General features: G+C 39.0%; 1 protein-coding gene across 1 annotated transcript in view; it reads right to left on the reverse strand.

Annotated features, from left to right (window-relative positions):
• Positions 1 to 1958: 1958 nt before the first annotated feature.
• GUCA1C (guanylate cyclase activator 1C) overlaps positions 1959 to 27466 on the reverse strand; it is a gene marked incomplete at both ends in the record, with an annotated part of 33088 nt that continues 7580 nt past the window's right edge. The window contains 3 exons of the mRNA XM_079101450.1: positions 1959 to 2113; positions 13525 to 13612; positions 17215 to 17364. Of these exons, the coding sequence (XP_078957576.1) occupies positions 1959 to 2113; positions 13525 to 13612; positions 17215 to 17364 (393 nt within the window). The remainder of the gene's footprint in view (positions 2114 to 13524; positions 13613 to 17214; positions 17365 to 27466) is intronic.

Here is a 27466-nt window from a genome sequence, read left to right on the forward strand (position 1 = left end):
TGCAAGCCTTTCTCTTTGGATTCTGGCTTTCTGCCTGTGCCTGGCTTCCCTCCTTCTGCTCCTCAATCATCTGCTCCCCCTTCCTCTGAGCGGGGCTTATGGAGGTGGGCATCCTCTCCTGGGGCAGAGGAATAGCAGAGCCCTGAGTGGCCATGAAAGATGGGTGGAGGGGAGGATGCTGAGGTCACAAAGGCAGCCTAGTGAGATGGGGGACCCACGGGCTTAATGCCTGGGGTGAGAACACTCCCCTCAGTAGTGAAGATAGGCAGGTCAGGGATGGGAGAACTGGCTGAGAATGCTTAGGACAGAGCCAAGATGGGGCAGGTGCAGCAGCTGCTTTAAAATGTCTGCCTTTCTCCTGAGAAACTTTAAACACCCTGAGAAAGACTAAGCCATGAAGAAAATGAAATATCTTTAGTATTATTCTAATCCCTTGTATTTGCAAATCTTTAGAATACACAAAGCACAGTACAGTTGAAGACATTATATCATCTTATGATGCAATAACTTTGTGGGATGGTTTACCTTGCTGATATTCTGGCCATTACAATAGTGTTTCCCTTTTCCCTTTCACTGTTAGGAAGCTCAGAGTCCAATGGGTAACCCAACTTTAACAAAAGAGTAGACCTTGGCGGCATCATGGTTCTGGTGATTTCCCTCATTTTATTTTATCTGTTGTCATTTTATTTCAACATATTTTATCCTAGATTGCACACCACTTTGTGAATCTTTTTGAAATCTTTTGGAAAATTATCCCAGGATTCTCCACTTCCAAGGATCTCTTTACCTGTACATTTGTCTATGGTTTCTTCTCTATGTCCACTAAGACTTCCATTCACCATTTATCCCTCATCTACCTCCACCTGTACCTTTACCCACATTCATGACTACGAGGGAGGCAGGGAGAGTCCAGCTGCTTTGGAGTTTTCCAGTTGTGTGTTTTAAACCCAAATTTGAATATGAAAGCATAATTAGGAAGCTTCTGACATAAAGATGGTTCCCATCTGGTCTTGGAAACCTCCACTATGTTTTCATGAGAAAGCCATCCATTGACAGACATACTAATGGGCCTGTGTTATAGAACCCAAAACTTAAAAAGTTCTAACCCATCAAGAAATCCCATTCATCATTTCATTTTTTGGAAAGGATATAAAAAATGAAATGTCAGAGCTATAATGTCAGGACCGTTTAAAATGTCAAGTGCTTGTTGTTGCATAGCCGGGCTGTCTGCTGTTCTGATCAAACCTCCAACTGGCATAATAATTACAGATGATACATCACATTTTCATGCACAACTGGATCCAGATTTATAACAAATCAGATGGAAACATTCTCACTGCCCAGCCTGAAGTTTTCTTCTTTTCCTGCATAGCTTAAGACTTTGGCTTTGGAGCAAAAACATTAATTACTAATTCAAGATAGCATTCAGAGTAAGGAATGAGAAATAGTGCAGAAAAAAAAAAATTTCTCCAATAGACCAGAACCCAGTCATTTATAATATCCAAATGCAACAAGAGCCAAGAGGCAGCAAACACATTTGTCAAATGCATGTTTAATCTAAGGATGCAAACGGGTGGGGATGCTTCCCAGGTGACACAGATCTATTTCAAGATACAGCTTAATTTAAGTGTGCAAGGGCATACATGCAAGCTCTATTCTGAACTGATAGGTATGGAGACAAGTCTTCGGTTTAATTGGCATGTGTGAATCTGCAAAGGGAGTGCTAATGTGCAAACAGAACCTCAACAATGCGACTGGTTAGGATCTTTATGGAAGTTTCTACTGCATTAAAATTAATGCTGTATTCATTAGCCTATATTGATTATAATAAAGACGGAAGCTCACAGAACACATATGGGGAAGATTTCATTTCTTTTCTACTGGAAGTTTTGTGCTCACTTAATGCTGGAAAGGGGTTCTCACAGCAACTCATTTTCACCTTCCCTAGACCAGCCTTGTCAGGGTGTTGGGAGGAGTCTGTCTCCAGCGTCTGACTGCTTCCCATTACAGATTACGGTCAGCACATTGGAAAGGTCAAAGCTCTTGGAAACAATCTCCAGGAGATCCCGATCTTTTTCCATACCACTGATGAATTCTTCTAAGGTCAATTCCCCTGGAAAGTAATAAGTGAACGATTAACAAAAGGCTTTGTACATAACATTCACTGGCACACAGCAATACATTCATCAGTTCTGATACTTTTTTAACTTTCTTTTTTTTTTATTGTAAACAAATGGGATACATGTTGTTTCTCTGTTTGTACATGGAGTCAAGGCATACCATTTGTGTAATCATAAATTTACATAGGGTAATGTTGTTTGATTCATTGTTATTTTTTCCCCTTCCCCCTATCCCTCCCACCCCTCTTTTCCCTCTATACAGCCTTTCCTTTCTCCATTCTTGCCACCCTCCTTAACCTTAACCCTAAACCTAACCCTAACCCTAATGATACCCCTCCAACCCCCCATTATGTGTCCTCATCCGCTTATCAGCAAGATCATTCGTCCTTTAGTTTTTTGAGATTGGCTTATCTCACTTAGCATGATATCCTCCAATTTCATCTATTTGCCTGCAAATGCCATAATTTTATCATTCTTTATGGCTGAGTAATATTCCATTGTATATAGATGCCACAGTTTCTTTATCCATTCATCACCTGAAGGGCATCCAGGTTGGTTCCACAATCTGGCTATTGTGAATTGAGCAGCTATGAACATTGATGTGGCTGTATCTCTGTAGTATGCTGATTTTAAGTCCTTTGGGTATAGGCCAAGGAGTGGGATAGCTGGGTCAAATGTTGGTTCCATTCCAAGCTTTCTGAGGAATCTCCATACTGCTTTCCAGAGTGGCTGCACTAATTTGCAACCCCACCAGCAATGTATGAGTGTACCTTTCTCCCCACATTGTCTCCAACACCTATTGTTGCTTGTGTTCTTGATAATCACCATTCTAATTGGAGTGAGATGGAATCTTAGGGTAGTTTTGATTTGCATTTCTCTTATTACTAGAGATGTTGAACTTTTTTTTATATATCTGTTGATTGCTTGCACATATTCTTCTGTGAGAGTCTGTTCATTTCCTTAGCCCATTTGTTGATTGGATTATATGTAGTCTTGGTGGAGAGTTTTTTGAGTTCTTTATAGATTCTGGAAATTAGCGCTCTATCTGAAGTATGAGTGGCAAAGATATTCTCCCACTCTGTAGGCTCTTTCTTCACATTACTGATAGTTTCCTTTGCTGAGAGAAAGCTTTTTAGTTTGAATCTATCCCAGTTATTGATTCTTGCTTTTATTTCTTATGATATGGGAGTTCTGTTAAGGAAGTCTGATCCTAAGCCAAGAAGTTGAAGGTTTGGACCTACTTTTTCTTCTATAAGATGCAGGGTCTCTGGTCTGATTCTGAGGTCCTTGATCCATTTTGAGTTGAGTTTTGTGCAGGGTGAGAGATAGGGGTTTAGTTTCATTCTGATGCATATGGATTTCCAGTTTTCCCAGCACCATTTGTTGAAGAGGCTATCTTTTCTCCATTGCATATTTTTGGCCCCTTTGTCTACTATGAGAAAATTGTATTTATTTGGGTTTGTGTCCATGTCCTCTATTCTGTACCATTGATCTACCTGTGTATTTTGGTACCAATACCATGCTCTTTTTGTTACTATTGCTTTGCAGTAGAGTTGAAGATCTGGTATTGCGATACCCCCTGCTTTGCTCTTTCTACTGAGAATTGCTTTAGCTATTCTGGGTTTCTTCTTCTTCCAGATGAAATTCAGAATTGCTTGCTCTATTTCTGTAAGGTACATCATTGGGATTTTAATTGGAATTGCACTGAATCTGTACGGCACTTTTGGTAGTATGGTCATTTTGACAATATTAATTCTGCCTATCCAAGAACATGGGAGATCTTTCCATCTTCTAAGGCGTTCTTTAATTTCTTTCTTTAGTGTTGTATAGTTCTCATTGTAGAGGTCTTTCACCTCTTTTGTGAGATTGATTCCCAAGTATTTTATTTTTTTCAATGCTATTGTGAATGGGGTAGTTTTCCTAACTTCTCTTTCTGAAGATTCATCACTTATGTATAAAAATGCATTGGATTCATGAGCATTGATCTTGTAACCTGCTACTTCACTGAATTCACTTATGAGTTCTAAAAGTTTTCTGGTGGAATTTCCTGGTTCCTCTAAATATATAATCATGTCATCAGCGAACAGGGATAGTTTGACTTCTTCTTTTCCAATTCGTATCCCTTTAATTTCTTTGGTTTGTCTAATTGCACTGGCTAGAGTTTCAAGGATGATGTTGAATAGAAATGGTGAAAGAGGGCATCCTGCCTTGTTCCAGTTTTTAGGGGGAATGCTTTCAGTTTTTCACCATTTAGAATGATATTGGCCATGGGCTTAGCGTAGATGGCCTTTACAATGTTAAGAAATGTTCCCACCACCCCAATTTTTTCTAGTGTTTTGAGCATGAAAGGATGCTGTATTTTATCAAATGCTTTTTCTGCATCTATCAAAATAATCACGTGATTCTTAACTTTAAGTCTGTTGATGTGGTGAATGACATCTATTGATTTCGGATGTTGAACCAACCATTTGGTTTCTCCTTTATTTGGCTATTCCTTTAGGCTAGTTCCTCCCATTGCTGATTTGCATCCGTTTTTTTTTTTTTTTTTTTTTTTTTTTCATCTCTTCCTCATGAAATATTTTGCTGAGAATGTTCTGCAGTGCTGGCTTTCTTTTTGTAAATTCCTTGAGCTTTTGTTTATCATGGAAGGATCTTATTTTGTCGTCAAATCTGAAAGTAAGTTTTGCTGGGTATAAGATTCTTGGTTGGTATCGTTTTCTTTCAGGGCTTGGTAAATGTTGTTCCAGGCCCTTCTAGCTTTTAGGGTCTGGATTGAAAAATCTGCAGATATTCTTATTGGTTGCCCCCTGAATGTAATTTGATTCTTTTCTCTCACAGCCTTTAAAATTCTGTCTTTATTTTGTATGTTAGGTATTTTCATAGTAATGTGCCTTGGTGTGGGTCTGTTGTAATTTTGTATACTTGGAGTCCTATAAGCCTCTTGTACTTGGTTTTCCATTTCATTCTTCAGATTTGGGAAATTTTCTGATATTATTTCATTGAATAGATTGTTTATTCCTTTGGTTTGTTTCTCTAAGCCTTCTTCAATCCCAATAATTCTTAAATTTGACCTTTTCATGATATCCCATAATTCTTGTAGATTCTGTTCATGATTTCTTACCATCTTCTCTGTTCATTCAACTTTGTTTTCAAGGTTAAATATTTTGTCTTCAATATCTGAGGTTCTGTCTTCCATGTGTTCTATCCCATTGGTTATGCTTTCTATGGAGTTTTTAACTTGGTTTATTGTTTCCTTCATTTCAAGGATTTCTGTTTGTTTGTTTGTTTTTTCAGTATGTCTAGCTCTTTATTGAAATGATCTCTTTCTTCCCTTATTTGCTTTTTTAACTGTTGATTGGTGCGATCATTTAATGCCTGCATTTGCTTTTTCATCTCCTCCTTCAATGCCTGCATTTGCTCTTTCATCTCCTCGTCTGCTTCCCTGATTGCTTTAATTATGTATATTCTGAACTCCCTTTCTGACATTTCTTCTGCTGTGCTGTCATTGGGTTTTGTTGATATAGGATCTAGGTTTGTTTGGGACATTTTCTTCCCTTGTTTTCTCATATTGGTCAGATGTCATTGGGACTCTGAGATATTGCAGATTTCCTCTATTGGCTTGTAGTGTCCCTGTAGATTTCCAGTATATTACCTTCCAGCCTTCAGTTGCCTGAAGTCTTGGAGGAACTTGATAATGCAGTGTTTCCGAAGAAAGCTGCCCCAGCTTGCTACTGGTTCCAGGGCTTGGAGCTGGCTCTTTGCAGAAAGGCTCTTACTGGGTGGTCTGCTCCGAGAAGCTGGCCATGAAAGGAGTCTGCTGCCGAAGGGAGCAGGGCTGCTTGGAGAAGCCCCTGGCTGCCCTGTCCTTGTCCCTGAAGCTGCCTGCGGGCCGGAGCTCTCCAGTAGCTCCAGGACTTGGCGCTGGTTCTGTGCAGAAAGGCTTTCACTGGGCGGTCTGCTCCGAGAAGCTAGCAGTGAAAGGAGCCTGCCACCGGAGGGAGCAGGGCTGCTTGGGGAAGTCCCTAGTCCGAGTCTCTCAATGCCTCCCCTTCTTGAATCCTGGGTTCTGGAGTGACAGGAGATGCGGTCACCCTCTAGTCCGCTAATTTGGATCTCCCCGTGGAAAGAGCCTGCCACCAGAGGGAGCAGGGCTGCTTGGAGAAGTCTCTGGCTGCCCTGCCCTGGTCCCAGAGGCTGCCTGCGGGCCGGAGCTCTCCCCTGGCTCCGGGACTTGTGGCTGGCTCTGTGTAGAAAGGCTCTCACTGGGCGGTCTGCTCTGAGAAGCTAGCTGTGAAAGGAGCCTGCCACCGGAGGGAGCCGGGCTGCTTGGGGAAGTCCCTGGCTTCCCTGTCCTTGTCCCTGAAGCTGCCTGCGGGCCAGAGCTCGCCGTTGGCTCCGGGACTTGGAGTTGGCTCTGTCAGTTCTGATAGATGTTAATTGATGTTCTTCTTTTGGTGTCCTTTCACCTCTAAGAGTCTAAGTTATTTAAGATCTTTATGTGAAAAAGCATTCAGTGATGGAGTTGCCAGTGGAAATAAAGAAGATGAATATAATAACTTCTATTTTTAGATGAAAATATCAGGAAATGTACCTGATGAAATAAAGCACACATGTTTTGTGTCTCCACACAATATTGATCAATTGACCTTAAATCCTGACTACATGGTCAACTCAGAAGAACATGATAGGTTGTAGACTTCTAAGATCAGGAAGGGATAACTGTTTACAAGGCTGTTTTCAATGCTTTTCTGAGGAAATAATTCCAGGAACGTCACAAAGCTGTGAGGAAGTGGAAAAATTTCTTCATTCTGTGTATTATTATTGACCACTAGTTCTCTTCCTTTCTGTTTTTTGATGGCTACTTTTATCACCTTGACGAAGCCTTCACCTGTGCTGGCAGCCCTGTGCTGTAAATCCATCGTCTTATCCTCCTGGGTGCTGGCTGCTGTGGTTTTCCACTAGCCTCACCCATGAGATAACTTTTTAACATTTTGGGGTGGGGAGTGGAGGGGAGTCCCTGTTGACACAAATCATGTGGATTGGAATTATAAGTGTGATCAAAATGAGGGGTGAAGATGCGGTTCTTGGTCTCAAGCAGATGGTACCTGATGGGGTTTGTAACTAAGTGAGAGATCAGGCAAAGGCAAGTCCAGAGCAGTTCTTAGCCAGAGAAAGAGCACCTGAGACAGAAAGTCAGCAGCAACTGCATCAGGAGTAGGCTGACGAAGCGCTTAGAACAAAATCTGCTCAGAACCCCAGCTCACAGCAGTTAGGAGAACCCCCTATGTATCACAGGAAAATATAACACAGAATAAATCAAAGTGAAGCAAAGAAGACTGCAGGAGTGGTAAGGGTGTCGGGGGCCAGTCACACATGTGCGATGGTGATGGGGCGGGGGACCTAAGCAACCAAAGTATAACCACCTTTGCAAATGGAAGTCAAGGCTGCTAAATTTCCAGCCCCAAATACCTAAAATTTTCCGGGGATCAGCATGGCCAAACGAGAAGGGGGAGTGGAGATGGGGACGCTGGTGTCTGTTCTGAGTTTCTGAGCTTGGTTATCACTGCTGGTGGTGGAAGCAGCTGTGGCCGGCTACTGATGGGAAATGGGGAAAGATGAAATTCTTCGCTGCTGTCTTTTTCCTTGTCTTCAGAACACCTATGAACTCTGCTTATTAACTTTTTCCGTGTTACCTAATTACAACAAAAAGTCACTTTTGCAATTTGTTAACTTCTACCTACAGTAACTTAAAATATTTACCATATCTAAACTATTTCTTTTGAAATTTTCCTATTTTTCTTTCTAGCACTAAACACTCATTCATGTATTCATCCAAGAAACATTTATGAAGACTACGTACAATTTCCATTCCACTACCAAATGGTCATGACAACTACAACCCACTTCAGGGCTGTAAACACTGGGTGCTTAGCAAGCATATGCTGACAAATTGCTTTCTTTAATCTGTTGTTCTTTAGTATTGCTTCTTAATCCTCTTTAATGTGACTATGGTTTAGGCCCAAACAAATTAAAAGGCTGGTTTCTAGGATGATCCCTAGAGAGGATCACCTATAAATGTCTAGCAGCTTCCACCAAAGAATCTACCAGCAAAGAGCCATAGCCTGTAAGAGATGTTTGAGCCAAAGGTCACAGGACTCAAATGGACCTGAAGTGGCTACTGAGGGTTTATTATCTTGTTTTATATTTAGAGATATGTTTCAATTTTTGTAGGACATAAATTAGAAGTTGCACAATTTTGATTCTATATGTTGAATATATATAGATGCATAATTGATAACTACATGGTTTAGGCTGTTATGTTAGGTACATGTTCTACTTTAGGTAAACTAGAAGATTGGTAATACAATCTCCTTCTCTGACTCACCCCTAGTCCAATTTTAGCAGCATCATTAGTTATAGGACATCTACCCATGGATATTCAATTTAATTCTAGCTTTGCAATCTGGGTATCCTGTTGATATTCTTGGATCATTCATTTCTTTTCATTAACATCTTAAATAATCTTTGATAAGAAAAGATAACATCCCCGCCCCCCCCACACACAACAAAGCCAAAATTGATTGTGCCTACCCACATTAACATTTTTGCTTTGAAGACATCAGCTCCATTTTAAAAGAAATCAGCTGGCATAAAGAAAACTGGTATCAGTTCTCATACTTTTGTTTCATAATTTCATGAAAATCGTGCTGGGGCTGAGAAATTAGCAAAGATCAGGTGGGGGTGATTATGGAGGTGAGAACGACCAGGGTTCCAAGGGAGGATGCCGGGGAAGAGTTTAAATGAGACAGGAATTTTGTGTTCATTAGCAAGGTGGTGCCAGAGGCATTCAGCAGCATTTTGTAACCGTTTTCACCTGCTGCGATTTCTTCTCTGTAGGGAAACTCAGTTCCATCTTGACTCCTGGTTATTCTCAGTTTGGTTCTGTGGGACCCTGGTGGCTTTTCACAACGATCCAGCCTAAAGCACTGATCTTTCTGGTGGAACATCTCTTTTTATATTCTTTCTCCGCTTTCTTTTACCTCAAATATCCACTCGATGGTCACCTTCTCTGGTCTCTCATTTTCACTTTGTTATGAGCCTCTTAAGTCCTCTTTTCTGTGTACTCTTTGGCTCTATGTTAAACTTCCCAGGCACTTCTACACGTGATGCTGTGAACAACATCTGTAAGCCTTCCTTAAATCATATCAGGAATGACTCCTTCCAATACCTCTACACAATGGAATATTATTCAGCCACTAAAAAGAATAATAACATGGCATTTGCAGATGAATGGATGGAACTGGAGAATATCATGCTAAGTAAAATAAGCCAAGTCCAAAAAACCAAAGGTTGACTGTTTTCCCTGATAAATGGATGATTATACATAATGGGGCTGGAGGGGTCGGTGGTGAGAGAAGAATGGAGGAACTTGAGATTACATAGAGGAAAATGAGAGGGAAGAGGGGGCAGGGGTTTGAAAGATGGTGGAATGAGACAGACATCATTACCCTATGTACACGTATGATTACACGAATGGTATGAATCTACATTGTGTACAACCATGGAAACAAAATGAGGTACCCCATTTGTGTACAATGAATCAAAATGCAGTCTGTGAAAATAAAAAATAAAAAAAAAAAAAAGAATGACTCCTGACCAGAGCCTGGGAGAATGTACACTGCTATCCTTTGGGTGGCAAACCTACAGAATCCCTGCTTAAATTATTCTGTCTTGTCTCATTGTCTTCTTCTCTGTTTCCATTTCATAATAATACGAATGTTTAGCCTCAATTTTCTGTCGTTGTGATTCTGTTCCAGTTCCCCTTCTTGATGCTTTTGTTCATAACATAAAAATAAAATTGACTTGTTAAATTACAACAATAATATAGACTCATGGTAAAAAAAGATTTCAAACAATACACAAAGGTATAGTGAAAAGAATCTCCTTTTACTTTTCTCTGGTCTTTGGTGCCACTTTCCATAGGTAATTAAATCCTGTTAATCCCAAGTTATATTTTGCAAATGCATACATATGTTGATTTCCAAAACATTTTTAGTTGTCTTTCTTTCTACAGAGAACATCACATATTGTGTTTGTTTCTTCCTTTCTTCTTTTATTTTTCATTTGCCATCTTCTTATTAGACATTCACTTTGCAGTTACCTACTGTCTACCAGTGCAGGGAATATCCAAATATACAAACAAGAAATTATTCTGGCTTTCGTTTTTTTCTAGAGTTATTTCTATACTATTCTTTGCTTAATCTTTTAATCTTTCATGCTATTATGATAATTATGTGTAGAATACTTTCTAATTCTTTTGCATTTTTTCTATCATGACAAAGAGGATGTTGGTCATTTTTTTGCAAACAACAACTTACAATCAAACTGGGATTCTCATGTATGTTCTTGAAGGGGTTTTGTTGTTGTTGTGTCTTTATATGCTATGATTGTCTTTATGCTTTTCTGTTTCTTGGTATGAGGAATTTAATCTGGGTCACTTCATCACTAAGCTATATCCCCATCCCTTTTTATTTTTTATTTTGAGAGAGGGTCTCACTAAATTACTGAGAACCTCACTAAATTGCTGAGGCTGGCCTCTAACTCACCATCCTCCTGCCTCAGCCTCCTAGGTTACTGGGATTATAGGCATGTGCCATTGTGCCTGGCATGATGACCTCTATCTTTGGCTTCAATATTTGTTAGATGATCAGAAACCAATGATGTGCTTTGCCTTTTATTTTGAGAGATCAGATATATATGTGTATATTCAGTAATGTTCTGGTACATTTTACTGAACATCTATATTTCTACCAACACTGATGTTTTGATAACAATAGCATAAGCAATTAAAAACTATATTGAGGTGTATATACTTGTACAAACGTGAAGAGTCTCTGTAATAACTCCCTGTTTTGTGTGAATGAAATGCTTTATGTTGTTATTCTTTGTCCAACACTGGCCCAATCCTTCTGCCTTCATGACTTTTTCTTTTTTGTCCTCTGCCACACTGGGCTTTGTCCAACAGTAGAATTTTCAGCATCTTTTGCTTGACACATGACATGATCCATCTGTTTCTTGACGAGATGATGAGAAGACCTCTAAAACTTTTTCATAAAAAATCAAATTTTAGCTAAGCACAGTGGCACGTTCCTGTAATCCCAGCAATTCCAGAGGTTGAGGAAGCAGGATCACAAGTTCAAAGCCAGCCTCAGCAATTTACTGAAGCCCTACATAAACTTAGTGAGACACTGTCTCAAAATAAAAAATAAAAAGGGCTGGAAATGTGGTTTAGTGGTAAAGCACTCTAGATTCAATCCTGCTATAAAATAAATAAAATAAAATAACCAGCAAATTGTATCAATTTTCACTTTGTATATGCATTTGCTGAGAATCAGTTAGTCATTGTTATTCCAAAGTGATGTGTGTTTATGTGTATGTATTTTTTTAATCTAAAATGTAACTTTCTACCAGGAAAAACAATTAGTGTGTGCTGTTTTATCAATTGTTCTAGAAACCATACTGTACCGGCTCTTTTCTGTCATTGACAAATTCTTCCAGGTCACAGAGCCCATTTCTGTAGCCTCAGCTGCAGCCTGAACACAACTTCTCTCTTCCCGATTCGCATGCCCTTCCACCCAGCCCTTTCTATTGAGACGCCTTCTAACCACATTCCCCACTTACTGGTTCCCTCACTGGCCCTGTGGAATTGCTCCAGAGGGTAGACAAAGGGTCCTGCATCATCTTTTGCTGCCTGGATCACATACATGGTCTGTGTCCTCCAACTGCTAGACACTTCATTTTTTCCTCTGTACGCCCAAGTCCCCCTGCTTCTCCAAGGGAGCTGACTTTTCTACTCCCTGACTCCAGGCGCCGGAAGCAGTACTCACGGGCTCATCTCACTGCTTGCCCTGTCTTTAGAAACTCACTGTAAAACGTCTTCAACAGTCAGGGGTTCCGCGTGCCTCCCAAGTGCTCATCCTTCAGTGTTAGCTCTGGCCGGAAAGGCTTTATCCTCCTCTCTGCTCTAATCTCTGCCATCCTGCAGCACCTCTTAGAGTGAATTAAAGATGAGATAGAACAAAAATGGCAGCATTTCTCTTGTTTGATGGCCTCCATCAAACCCATTTGGTTGCAAATTCTAAATAAGGTTTTCATTGGCCTTGTCAAGTCCTCCTCTCTCCACTTCCCTGATCTGTTTCCAGTCTCCCTCAGCCTCTTTATCTCCTCTGAGTCGGCTGACTCATTTCTTGTAAGCCTTCACATGCAGAGGTTTATTTTATTCTTTGAGTCGGTGTACTAAGAGAACAGACTGACTTGAGACGGGAGAGGCAGATCTACGACTTGGCCCTTAGATAAAGAGCAAGGTTGTTACTATTGATATAGCTCCAAATTGTTGTCTCAGAGCTCTATGCTTGTCCCATGGTTTGGTTCTTTCTCAATGGTGGCTTTGTTGAACTTCTTCCCAGCCTCCTCACCATCTCCTCCCGCCACACAGAGCTGCCACCTTTGATTAGTACAAATGTCACAGTCAACATAGGAACGTTGGTCTCTACTGCCCTCTTGTGTCCAACAGAGGAAGTGACCTGTGGCGGGCAGGTGGATTCCATGGAAGGAGCTTCTTTGGACTGATGACCACCAGGACTGGAATCTTCATGCCTCTTTTTCTTTAACCTCTTTCTGATAGCTTTGTATTTTCATACTGCTAAGTTTTCTGGTTTTCAATGACCATTCCTATATTTCTGCCTCAATCCCAAGTCAAATCTTCACCTACCAGTTCACTGATGTCAAATCCATTAAGTATAGGCATTTTCTCGTCTCCTGAAATGTCTGTCTTCTCTCTCTACCCCTGCCTCTGAAAAGACATGCACTGCTAAAGAGGAATGCAGATTTGAGGACAGAAAGAGAAGATGGAGAAATGAGCAGAAAGAGCATAAAGGTAAGCAGCTATAGAGACAAATACCGATAACTCTCCAGAAAAGTATAGTCGAAGGGAAGGAAAAAGTCAAATTCTAGAAACCCTAGTTGAAGGAAGGCTTTCTGCAGTGGGACAACTTGCATTTATTTGCTAGTTGTTGGAAAAATCTCCACTAAGGAGGTAAAAATTAATAAAGCATGACCTGAAGCAGACAGAAGGGAAGTCATCCCATATTATCCCAATTCCTTTCTGTGCTCCTCTTTATAGACCCCAAAGTGTCAAGCGGCACACATTGAATATAAATACAGTGCACAAATATTTGCTCAGTTGAATTGTACTGACTGACTGGAGAACACTGGACCCGCCAAGTTATGAAGCCCAGGTCACAAGTGGGCTTCTCTTAGAAGTTTCCTGCTTTTTCTAAATGACCCCCCCCCCCCAATCTTCTACTGTGTAAGAAAAGCAGGTCATAGGAGAGTAGCCCCTTACCATCATTGTTTATATCTGTCTTATGAAGCACCAAGTTGACGAATTCTTCAGGACTCAGAGTTTGTTGGCCATTGAGGGCTTGTACAGCCTGCAAAAAGACATTAAATCAAAGAATTCAACTCTGCTGGAAGCAAATATATTTTTTTATAACATTTCTGCCCCAGTGTGACAGGATTTGGGGATGTGTTAATGTAAGTTTTGCTGTCCAACCTGTTTCGGTTGCTTAAAATAAATACAGAGAAAAGATTGCATGTCAGTTCTAGGTAATGGGGCTTGGAAATTAAATTCACTGAATAAAGTCTGAATTTTTATTTCGGGCGGTATAAAGGGATCCATTCAAAAGATGCAAAGAACCCCTTGGAGAAAATAATGTAGTGGTCACACTTGTAAGAATTCTGAAAAGAGGTATTGTTCTCAATTTTGGGTTGATTCATTTGGATCTTATGGATGAACATAAATGTATGACCAGAACTCCGCCATATGTAGGGTTTCCTCTCTGGCTTCTGCCATTGGCACCTCTTTGAAGGACGATGGACTGGAAAGATAGATATATATGCCTTAGAAGAATGCTGAATTTCTCTCACATGCTACCAGCACCTTTTTATCATAAAAGTTGTCAGAAAACCCAGGGCAAATGACATTTTCCAGCCTTCCTAGAAGGAAGATTTAGCCCCTCCCTCAAGGCAACTAAATTAAATGACCCAGATTTGACATAGAAATCCATAATAAAAGAGAATTAGTCATCTGGAAATTTGGACATAACTTTTGGACATAACTATCTTGACTGAGCATGAAGGAATCTTTAGAAATTTTCTGGCAATGTATTTCAGTTAGAGGGCACCATCTTAAATATGACTGTCTCTCTTGCTACTTCCCAAGTGCTACTAATGTCGATTCCAAGGTCAATAATTATACACTGTGCTAAAGTACCACTCTTGGCCTTAGTGAGTTGACCTCACAGTTAAATACAGGACAAAACTTCAATGTGACCATTACATACATCTAGCATCAAATCAGTTGAATACATTTTAGGTTTCTCAGTGTTTGGGGCAGAGGCTCCAAAAGCCTACAAAACTTGGCTAGGTGTCTAGTAGCCCCAAATCTTGAAGCAACACTGGAGTGTCATAAAAGTCATAATAAAAATTGTGAAGTCTTGATTCATCCATCACTCATCTCCAGATAACCTAAGCAAGAGTGAAATACTGATGGGGAGGTTGAGAGGATCCAAGGGGATATTCTCAGAGGGAGTTGTCAGCATGCTGTTTTTTCTCCTTCTCTTATAGGAGAAGCAGGATGGGGAATGGACAGGGAGACAGGGCTTTCTTTTCTCTTCTCCTTCTCCATTAGCATCTCTACTCTTTCTCCTCTGCTTTGCTAATCAGTCTCTGAGCAGGAGGAAGTAGGAGAGAAGGAGAGTCCGAGCATCATTACTTGGTAGGTACTATCATGGCTGGCTAGCTTCTGTGCTCTCTGGACTTTCAGGTGTTTTAAGTAGTTTGCTCTTTCTCTGACATACTCCTTCATCCATTACTGAGACTTTTTTCTGCAATTCCCTAGACATGAATCATGCATCTTGATTCCAGCCGATCCGTTTCCAGGGCAGTTTCTCAACCTCCACACCATAACATTTTGCCATAGATCATTCTTTCTTGTTGGGGATTGATCTGTGCATCGTTGAATGTTTAGCAGCATCCCTGGTCTCTAACCAAGAGATGGCAATAGCATCATCCTGTCCCTGACTCCCTCCCCCGTTAACCAAAATGTCTCCAGACGTTGCTAACTATCCTCTGGGTGGGAATTCTGGGTGAGTGCCTCTGCTCTAGGTCTACTTGGGCTCTCTTCTGAGGCTCCCTTACTCCTCCAGTGGCCTGCTGGACAGGATCGAACAAAATTCTATGCCAGCCTCCTTTCCCAGAGGTCTACACAGGATCCACGGGGAACACTCCAGCATTCTTTGTTCCCACAATTCTAGGAATGCAGATACCCCACTTTAAATTGCATCCTCTCCTTTGCCCTCATGGTCGGCTTCTTCGAGTTTCCCACATGCCGCACATAGCCGTGTCTCCATCATTTCCCTTGTTACTGACTTCAGGAGTCCTACCCAGTAACTCTTCTCAAAAATCCTTCTCGAAAACCCTTCTCTGGACTGTTTCATGCCCTCGAAGTGAGATTAAGATGTAAGACCCTCTTTTGTAAATTCCAAATGTGCTCTAGGGCAGTATTTCCTTCACTCTCTTGACACTTGGCTGAATTTCATTTTAACATCCTTATTGTAGGTAGAGAAAACTTAGGTTCGACAATATTATTATTCTTTCCCCTACCGTTTCTTTTTTTCACTTGCCATTGATAGGAATAATGTTCTTAGGTCACCTTTTAAATAAGTATATGTTCCAAATGCTGCACTAATTTGTTTAAACATTTTCCCTTATAATTTTTTACTAGCCTATTCTTTTTATTCTTTGCTTTTTCTGATGAAAGTAACTAATGCTGACTCTAAAATTAAGGTAATTTTTAGCCACTGGATACAGACTCTCACATTTTCAGGAAATTTGTTCTGAGTAATGCTTTGGTGGCATTCCCCAAGATTTTTATGCTATGCTTACATCTTAATTGTTTGTAGAATAACCTAGGGTATATTCATTTAAAATTGTATTTTAAAATTTATGTGGGGTTGGACTCCACAGGATACTTTAAATTCCTGATTTTGTGGTGCATTGTGTAAGATAAAAGGAAGAATTTCTGAATTTTTGTGTTTAGAAAATTTAATTGCAAAGTATGTTTTTTGTTGTTGTGTTTTGCAAATGACCTGTGTGAGATTGAAGTGGTAACAATGCCAGTATTGAATTCTTCTCATGTTGGTTAACTCTACACTTTATTTACTTGGCTTTACATTTTTATTTGCTTTGTCCATTTGTTAAGATGTTTGATTATAATTATAGTTCTACCCACTTATTGTTTTTCTTGAATTTTTGCTGATATTTCTACTACATATTTCGTTTGTAACTTAGCTCCATTGTCTATAAGACAGTGAATTTGAATTGGATCATTTCTAAGACATCTGACTTTAACTCCTTCATGTCATGTTACCAAGACAGTGTATCACCTTAATAATGTTTATTATACCTCTTAGATTCATTTGGGTACAATGTCCTGCTGAATTACGTTTTACTCTTTTCCGTTTTAATCTCAGACCATTAAAATGATTACCCACTACTTCACTGGGGGCAGTGTTGGAATGGTGACTTAAAAAGGCACTCATTGAACTTTAGAGTTGGAAAGGATCTGAGATCCCTGATCTAGCTGTTAGAAATGCATCAGTCCAACTCCCAGAAAGATTAGCCTCTAAGTACTTCAACCTTAGTTTGTGTATCTTGCTATATATCTACAAATCATCTTGTATTTTCACTGATCCTCATAAGATTTTCTGCACTGAGACAGTAAAAAAAGATCAGTTGCTTTAGAAATTCATATTTATTTCATTTTTCATCCCAATGCTCTGCAAAATTTTGCGAACTTCGGAGTGGATCGAACCAAGGAAAAAACTTGTTAATTTGCAGTTGCATTTTCAGTAACCGAACGGAAAAGTGAGACTCACATGGCTTCAGCAATCTAACATGTTCATCCCAAGAATACCCAATTACGTGGCAAGCTGTCACCCACTCTTGCAAAAGAAACTTCACTTCCACTTACCATGAAGATGTTCAGCAGTTCCTTTTTGTCAATAGAACCATTTCCATCAGAATCACACAGCTTAAAATACCATTTTAATTTTTGCTCGATTTTTCCTTGTACCACTAGATTTACAGCAGCAATAAACTCTACAAAGTCGATAAATCCATCCTACGGGAGGCAAGGTAGAAAGGGAAATGAATATTTCAGAAGAACAATTGTTTTTTACTTGATAAGTCATGTGTAGGACCTTTAGAACAAGTTAAGACAACCCCAACTATTTCAGCATAAATTCTTCCCTAGTATTTTGTTAAAAAGATAATATATAGCTACCATTTGTAAAAACAAGTACTTTAAGTTTATGGTTAAATGCCTTAAATCTGCATTATTTTCAGAGTGGTTTTGGGTTCACAGAAAATTTCAATGGAAGGTGCACAGATTGCCTGTGTGTCCCCCATCGCTGCACATGTACGGCTTTCCTCATTATCAACACCTCCCACCAGAGTGGGGCATTTTTTTCAACTGATGAATCTACATCGGCACATCTTTTTCATCCAAAGCTCACAGTTTACATTGTGATTTACTCCGTGTTATAAATTCTATGGGTTTGGACAAATGTATAATGAGGTGTACCCACAATTATGGCATCAGACAGAGTACTTTTACTGCCCTAAGAATCCTATGTGCCCTGCTGATTCCAACTTCTCTAACCCCTGGTCACCAGTGATCATTTTACTCTCTCCATAGTCTTGCTTTGTCCAGAAGATCATAAGGTTGAAATCGTTCGGTGCACGGTCACTTCAGATTGACCTCTTTCACTGAGTAATATGCATTTAAATTTCTTCCATGCCTTTTCGTGATTTAATAGCTCATATCTTTTCAGCACTGAATAAAATTCCATTATGTAGATACACACCCTTAGTTTATTGATTTACCTACTGACATCTTGATTGCTTCTTAATTGGCAATTATGAATAAAGTTGCTATTCAAGCGCAGATTGTTGTGTGAATATCCATTGTCAACTCCTTTTAGTAAATACCAAAGTATTTAGATAGAATGGTAAGAGTTTGTTCAGTGTTTAAGAAACCACTAACTCAAAGGTGGCTCATAATTTTTCATTCCAACAACAGTGAATGAGAGTTCCTGTTGCTCCACATCCTCACCAGAGTTTGGCGTTTTCAGAGTCCTAGATTTTGGCCATTCTAAAGGCATGTAATGGAATCACCTTGTTTTAATTTCCACTTCCTCAGTAACATATGGCGTTCAACAACTTTTCATATGTTTGCCATCTTCTTTAGTGAGTCCTTTGGCCCATTTCTTAGTCAGGTGTTTTATTTTCTTTATGGTTGAGTTATGAGAGTTCTTTGTGTATTTTGGATAATAATCTTTTATCAGCAATATCTTTGACAAATACTTTCTCCCAGTCTGTACCTCGTCTTTTCATTCTCTCAATGGTATCTTTTGCACATCATAACTTTGTGCTTTTAAAGAACTCAACTTATTCTTTCATCCAAGGATCACACCTTTGGTGGTGGTGTTTTTAAAAGTCATCACCACACCCAAGATCATCTAGATTTTCTCCTGTGTTTTCTCCAGGAGTTTTAGAGCTTTATATTTTGTGTTTAAGTCTGTGATTCATTTTTTTTCTGTGATTCATTTTGAGTTAATTTTCATGAAGGGCATAAAGTCTTTGTTTTGATCACTTCTTTTCTTTGCATGTGGATGTCCAATTGTTCCAACACCATTTGTTGAAAAGATTGTTTTTTTTCTCACAGTGAGCTGCCTTTGTTCCTTTGTCAAATAAGTGGGACATATTTATGTGGATCTATTTCTGGGTTTTCTATTCTGTTCTATTGATTTATTTGTTTACTCTTTTGTCACCACCACACTGTCTTGATTGATATAGTTTATTACATATCTTGAAGTTAGGTAGTGTCAGTCCTCCAATTTTGCTCTTCTCTTTCAATATTGTGTTGGCTAATCTGGGTATTACCCCTGCAGGTAAACTTTGGAATTAGTTTGTCAATATCCACAAAACAACTTGCTAGGATTTTGATTGGGTTATATTGAATCATTAGATCAAGTTGAGAAGAATTAATGTCTCAGTAATATTGAGTCTACTTATTCAGGAACATGGCATATCTCGCCATTCATCTAACGATCTGAGTTATTTTACCAGAGATTTGAAGCTTCCCTCATATAGACCTTGTACTTATTTTGTTGGATTTATACCTATTTCATTTCTTGGGTGCTACTGTAAAAGGCACTGTGTTTTTGACTTTACATACCACATGTTTATTGCTGGCATGTTGGAAAATGATTGACTTTTGCACAGTAGCTTTGTTTCTGACAATAGTGCTATAATTCTTTGTTGACTGCAGAAGGCTTTTCTGTCAGTTCTTTTGGATTTGCTGCTTGAACAATCAAGTCATTCACAAATAAAGACAGCATAATTCCTTTCCAATCTGTATATCTTTTCTTTCTTTTTCTTGTCTCATTACATTGATGAGAACTTCCATATGGTCTTGAAGAGTAGTGAGAATGGGCATCCTTGCCATGTTCCTGGTATTATTGGGAGAACTTCTGGTTTCTCACCATTAAGTGTGTTACTTGCTGTAGGTTTTTTGTTGATATTCTTCATGAAGAGGAGATTAAGTGCCTTTAAAAAAGACACTTTACTTCTTATGCCAACAAAATTTTGAAATGCTGTGACAGAAGGCTGAATCCTTACTCCTGAGCCCTATACAGCGGTTAACTTCTGAGTGTCTTTAGATTGTGTCCTGTTCTCAGAGAATTTTTAATAGGGAAACATATCTAATAAATAAATTCTACATTTATTTTTGTAGAAACTGATATTTTTTGCACAGATAAGTTTTAGTCTAGGATATTTTTAAAATTTAAAGTATGAATCATAATTTATGAGTCTCTTTTTCTGTAAAGATTATGTCCTATTAGTCAATCCTGGAAAAGATTATTTAAGGATCACCTTAAATAATAATCTTAGGAGGTCCCCCTCATCTTGTTTTAAATTGATAAAAAACATTTCAGTTGAAACAGAGATAGTCTATGTCACTCTTCAGAATCATAGTTTTTAAATTCTGTACTCAGAATGCTCAACTACCTTCAGAAAGATAGCCAGCTCAGGCATGTGACCTGGTCTCTGTTATTTCCCATATAAGTTCAGATGCCAATGGTAGCATAGTCTGCTCAAGAAAACATGCTGTCAACTACATCCTCTTTGGAGTACTTGTGATGTCAACACCTATTTATAGAGGCCAGAAGGGCCATAAAAGATTCCTCCCCCTTCAAATTACAGGGTTTTAAACTTACAGGTCTGTAAAGTGATATGTGTTTGTTTTGTGTCTCAAGCTTTTGTGAACAGTTTCACTAAGTCCATGGGAAAAGCAACTGAGAAGTCACCAGCAGCTCTGGGTAGAAGGCAAAGCCTATTTAGCTAGATAATAGCATTTTTTAAAGATTTTTTTTTTTTTTGTAATAAGATAACCACAATATCGCAGATATTAGAAGCCAATGAGCTAGTCACATCGACATTGTACAAAATATATTGACTCATATTTTCTAACCTGTGGATCATTTTTACTTTTAAAGTCAGAAAAAAATAAGAAAATATTTTAAATTCATTTCACTACAAATGGTATTATGCTTTACTATTTTATAACTTATGCCTCTTTAACCCATTATGACTATAAATCTCTTATAAAAGATACAACTAATAGTTGGGAGTCTAACAGAAAGGGTAAATTTACCTAAAGGTAAATTTTAAACACAAAGTGCAATTGGTTTTTACTTTCCTACTTTCTTACTGCTTGCTACCACTTTACCTTGTTTATCCCTAGCAGAGCCATGACTGAGACAAAGGAAATATCCTATTGTAGTTGAAATTTATTTAACATGACATCAATATCATATATCCAGATTTAGCAGGACAGAACTGTTATTTTTGGAAATAAGACTGGAGATTTGGAGGAAGTAAACATGGCAGACAGTAACCAGTCATAGGTAAATCTGCTCCCAGGCCTTTCTTTGGGAACTTGGGATCTGATCATTTAGTACAACTGTCTCCTGGGAAGTTATTGGGTGAGTTATCAAAGAATCAGAGGAGCATTCTCCCTGCAAATCTGGTTTATTAGTAAGGTCATCATCCAGATTTTCCATGAAAAAATTTTTATTTGATGATGGTTTGTTTCACTTTATAAGTTCTACCTTAGTGATCACAGCTTTTGGTGTCATCTGCATGATGAATGGCAGCAGGCTAGATTGAGGACCGTAGCCTGTAGAACATTTGATATTTTATTATCAGGCACAATGCCCGTGTGGCCTTAACACCTTCCAATCCAGGCTCCACAAGCTCTGGACCAGCCCTACCAGGAGGTGAGCATAAGTATTTACCACTGAACAGTTTTTAAATGGGAAACCTGGATTATCTACACGCAAAGCTGATTTGGAGTGAGGAAACTTTCCTCTTAGACCAGGCATTCTCTTTCAAAAATTTTTAGAAGCAAATCATTCCATTTTCCTTTCAACATTCTGTTATGCAGCCAGACAAATTAATCCACACAATCCACAGCCAACTCTTCTTTCCAATTACCCTTCTATTAATATTTTGAAGAAATGTGCATTACTCTAGCAAATGTGATTTAATAGCTTTTGTTAGTATTGTGAGGGTTTTAGGTGAATATTTATTCTGTAAATCAGAGGAAAAAAATTGATTATTGTCTTCAGGTAATCCATAGATTTCAAGGGCAAAAGAGGGAGAAAATTATTACTGAAGAGGTGAATGAATGTCCCTACAAATGTGACTAGGAAGAATGTAGGGAGAATACTCAATAACTTCTCTTTGGGGAAATTCAAGGGAACATTCTTAATTTCATATTTCCATAGCTGAGCTACAGAAGCTTGTGCGGCATACCATAGAACTGTCTGGAGAAGCTGGTTCTTGTAGCCTGAGCCTAGGTGGAATTCATAAACTTCCAGCATCAGAATACTATGGATGATAATGAAATATGCATATTCCTAGATCCCTATCCCACTCCTAAAACAAAAACAAGCAAACAAACAAAAAAGACAAAACAAACAAAACAAAAAGCCAGTATCAAACAAAGCTGCTCCAGATGTAGTCCAAGAACCTGCATTTTAACAAGCTCCTCAGTTGGCCTTATGTATCCTAAGATTTGGGAACCACAGACTTACTTTGCTTTTCTCATCCACATCTTATTTTGTACCTAGTTCTGTCACCCCAGTTATCTCTTCAATGGTCTTTTTAATTTTGACTTATTCCAGGGTGATTGTGTAACTTTATTAAGACTGGTTAGGAACAAAATAGGACTCACATGATTCAGTCCCAAAATGACACAGTCATAAGAACATGTTCCAATGATCAAAAGTTAACCTCAGAATAATGAAAAGTCTACACTCCCACTTCTGGAACAAACACAGGTTGCAAGACATCTCTGGATTTCTTCACAACACCCACTTCCTCTCCCATCTGCCTCTCCAAGTACACCCTGCTGCTCGCTCTTCAGCAGCTCGGTTCCCGGCTTGCTCACTGCCAGCCCTAGCTTGAGAACATTTCTTTCTTTTATCACACCAATTTTTTTTTTCTTAATTCTGTATCACAAATTCTAAAAAATTATTTTGGTGATGGCAGAATCTTCTTAGAAACTGAGGGAGGGGATGATACTAAAAGCTTGCAAAGCCAGAATTCTTTCAAGGAGTCCTCAGGAAGGAAGAGTGAGAGAGTATGCCTATCAAAATGATTCTAATCCCAACAGGTTTATAGATCTACACATCATGTTTTTAGGATAGAGTGGATTCCAGGGGAGAGTTAAACTAGAGATGGGGATATGGAAGCATGACAGCTACCCAGGCCAGTAGGGAGTCTGACTTCATTTTGTAGAAGGAAGGAGAGAGAGAGAGAGAGAGAGAGAGAGAGAGAGAGAAATACAGACATCAAATTTAAGTTTTCTCATCATCTCTAAAACATATGAAATTATAAGTTTTACATCCATAAAGAAAGTGAAAAATATGTTTAAAAATTTACTTTCTGTCATTATTTTAGAACCACCATATAATTTTAAAATAAGGAAAATAAGCTGGGCATGGTGGCATATGCCTGTAATCCCAGCAGCTTGGAAGACTGAGGCAGGAGGATCATAAGTTCAAGTTCAACCTCAATCATTTAGCAAGGTACTAAGTAACTTACTGAGACCCTGTCTCAGAATTTAAAAAAAAAGTAAAAAGACTGGGGATACGGTTCAATGGCTAAGTGTCCCTGGGTCCCTGGGTCCATTCCCTGTTATTAAAAAAAAAAAAAAAAAAAAAAAAAAAGAAAGAAAGAAAAAGAAAAAGAAGACCCTGAGAACTTCTGCCTAACAGACAAACATAAAATCCACAGGTGGGCTGTACAGTCTCCAGGCAGTGGACCTACCATAATCATAGCTGTTTTCAGGGTATGACCAATCTGAAGTATAATTAGAAATTTATATATAAAGTGTATATAAATATGAAAATGATTTTTATTATTTAGTACTAATTAATTTCCAAAAAAGAAAGGATAAAAAATCTATGTTCTAAGTCACGAAGCTAGTCACTTTCCCTGCATTATCTCTAATTCTAACAGTAACCTTGCAGGTCACCTTATTTCTCATTTTATGGAGTACAGAACTGACTTTCAGAGAGGTTAAAAAATTGAGCTCAAGGATCAAAACTAGGATGTGGGTGAACCGTGAATTTAAACTTAGTTAAGGCTTTGTTCATGCCCAACAGGGCCCTCAGAACTCCTTACGATGGAAGTCTCTTTCCAGATGAGGCCCATGGACTTGAACAGAGGGAATGCATTCAAGGCAGGGTGCTGTGCTGGATCCCTGGGTGGGAGCTGTTTGGGAGGAGACAGAACTGTGTAAAGTGAGACAGCTCAGAAGTCTGAAGGTGCTGCACCGGAGCCTGGGCTACCTATACACCTGTGCTGCTCAAGGAAAATCTGGCATGAGTGCAATAAGCTGCTTAGCTTCAGAGAGACTTTGAGATCAAAGGGCCCTCAGGGCCACCATTTCCAGTTCCACCCCCACCCCAGCCCAGTGCCATCTGGCTCAGCAGGAAAAGAGATGTTCATTCCCCTCTTCCCCTTCCTGCCCCCTGGTACCTTTCAAAAAAAAAATTTTTTTTTTTTTCTATTTTCAAACCCTTAGCTCCACTTCCACCATCCTTGGGTTTAGCGTCCAGCAAAGTTTCCTCAGGGAATGTTCTCAGCTTCCCCTCTATGACCTGGTGTGTCCGTCCTGGGACTTCCTCAGTTGACACTGTCCTTGGTCTTCACCTACATGCTTGGCTAGGAATCCACAGTCATCCTTTGCTGCAGAGCCTGTCCTTGCTTTGGCTTAGCATTTCTCACCCTCTGCAGGGCTTCATACCCACAGGGCAGACCCGACTGATCCCTCCACACTTCTCACTCTGTGAAGTCCCTAGGTGAAATCTCACTATAGATGTCATCTAATGTGTCCGCTATGGTTCCACCATTGCTTTCTCTCTGTTTGCCTGAATGATTTAGCGTATTTCAGAGACAGATGATTTGAATGTTGGAGGCATGAGTTTGTAAACTGCATAATGTCCTTGAGGGCACTTAGCTTCATTTCACTGACTTAAATTCTAGAATTTCCATTCTAGAAACATTCATTCATTTTCAGAAGGGAAGTAGGCTGGAATAACAATAATGATTGTAATAGTAATCATCATGACAATGATATTATTGGTGTTATGTAAACTTGCCGTACATACAGGGCCAGGAATTGTGCTTTGTAGATAAAGACTTATTTAACACTAATGAGACCTTACACAGTATTTACCAAGAACCAAGGCTGCTTGTGTTTTAGTATCGCTAAGCCCAGGGAGCCTGGAGATGTAGCTTGGTGGTGGAGCACATGTTAGGCATCACAAGGCCCTGAGATCACCAGCACCAAAAAGAACAACAACAAAAATCCCCCAAAACCATGGAAATAGAAATTATTGTACAGTAACTAGTGATTTACTCTATATTTCTACATATTTCTAAATCAGGAAAATAAGTAGTCCAAGTCCAACAAAATTTTGCCAAGCTATAGACCTAGAATACAACCATTTCCATCAGAAGAACAAAGGAAAAGAACAGAGAGAAGGTACAGACACAGGGGAAATACTGGGAATAAAACTGGCCAAATTATATTGTTATGTTGTGTGCATGCATGAATATATAACAACAAACCTTATCATTATGTGTAATGCACCAATTTAAAAATACAGGAAAAAGGTAAAATGTTAAAATTTTAGAATATCCAATTTCTATTATTTTTCAAAGAAACACTTCTTAAATTTCCAAAAAGAAAAAAAAAAAAAAAACATTTCCTTCCATATACCAATTTTGTGTTATTTTTCATAGCATCACTATCTGTGGAAAATTTATGAATTTTCACAACCTCTTAACCTGCAGACTTCTGGGTGTTTTCCTTCTTTTACATATGACACACTTCAATGACTTTTACCAGCTGTGCTGGAACAGTAGCAACATGTGAATTGAAACATCTGTCTGAAAATGGTTATTCGGTCGATAGATATAAAATACTCCAGATAGGAGCATAAGCACATTACATGATTGGTCAACAATTGCCAATTATATGAATTTACATGTTAGGAATATCAATGAAAGTACACAAAATAAAAATGCTACTTCTTATTCTTTCTCAGGTTCAAAACATCCTTATCCCTTTCGTGAATTTAAAAAATCTCTAAGAGAAATGTTATTTATGTTCAGGGTTTATGACCTAGCTCATTTTCATGTATGGACACAAATATTAACAGCAAACATCATCTCTCTCCGATGCAGAATTGCTGGCACGTCCTGAGGAGAGACTCAGCTCTGTGGGATGAGAGACACACTGCTGACTTGGTAAACTGGTTTTATAATGTGATCTTTATGCAGATCAGACACGGTTGTTCTTGACCATGACTCTGCAAAATTCAAGGGTTTGGGACAAAGGACTTCTCACTATATTTACAAAACAAGCTCCTGATTATTAATAAGTCTCCTGGATATAAGGAAGTCTTCACCATCTCCTCCTGGAATACAGTCAGCTCAGCAGATGTCTGGGCCTCTGTGAACCGGAAGTCAGTCTTCTGTGACAAGGGAGGGCAAGACAGGATTCAAGTCCGATCACCTCTGAATGAGCTATTTGACATCTGTGATTAGAACAACAGCAGCATCTTGCAAGGAATTTCCTTAGGTATTTAATACAGGTTTACTATAACAAGCATCTGTCTCCCTAACTCATATTTTAACAGAAAATAAAGCCAAGCTTCACCCTAACTCACTCAGACGGTCTCCTAAGAGTTTTTTATTTCCTGTGTGTAAGAGCCGGGATCTGTGGTCCTTAATGAAGAGAAAAGGTGAGTCAGAGATGCACAAAATGGCAGAATCAATGGTGGAATGAATACGACTACATTACTTGCTTCAGGGTTGTATTTTTCAATACTGAAACTAAAACAGGCGTCGTGACCATAGCTTCAGAGTTAGAAATTTTGAGCCCAGAATCCTCTTTGCCTATGTCCTCATGGTCCACAGCTCTTCAATGACAGAAATGGACCTAGAACCATTTTCTGCCAATAAGACTGTGACCATCTTGGGATAGCACTGGTGCTTACTCTGACCGCACATTAGAATCACCTGAAAGGTTAAAAAACAAAATACTCTTTTGCTTGATTTGGTCTTAGGTAGAAGCCCAGTCACTGATATTTTTCATAATGCTCCTTGGTGTTTTGAATTCATAGTCATAATTAACATCCACAACAGATTTTATTAAAATATATATGAGTTTCTGGGGCTTACATTTAAATGTATGTCACCTGGTAAAGCTGATGTCTTTTACAGGTAAAATTCTGGAAGGACCTCAGGCAAAATGTTGACAATTGGTGGTATATGTGAAAATTCTTTGTAAATTATGAAGTGCTGAACAAATATGAGGTGTTTTATTAGCACAATAAATGCTTCTTCTGAGCTTCTATTAAAAGTGGCTTTGAAAAGAATAGCCTTGGTTTACCCCTAGGAGACTGTAGCTTAACAGTAAGCAATGGAAGAGGTAGTTATTTGTTTCTAGTAAATATGGTTTATGAAGAGCAACAGTAATTGTGATCACCTCCTAAACCAAACAACCCGATACATTGTTATAGGTTGCAGGCAGCCAGGGGTTAATTGCAGGTAGCTGCAATTATGATGCAAGTTAAAAG

Source organism: Sciurus vulgaris, assembly GCF_902686455.1.
Source record: "Sciurus vulgaris genome assembly, chromosome: 10".
NCBI classification, from domain to species: Eukaryota; Metazoa; Chordata; class Mammalia; order Rodentia; family Sciuridae; genus Sciurus; species Sciurus vulgaris.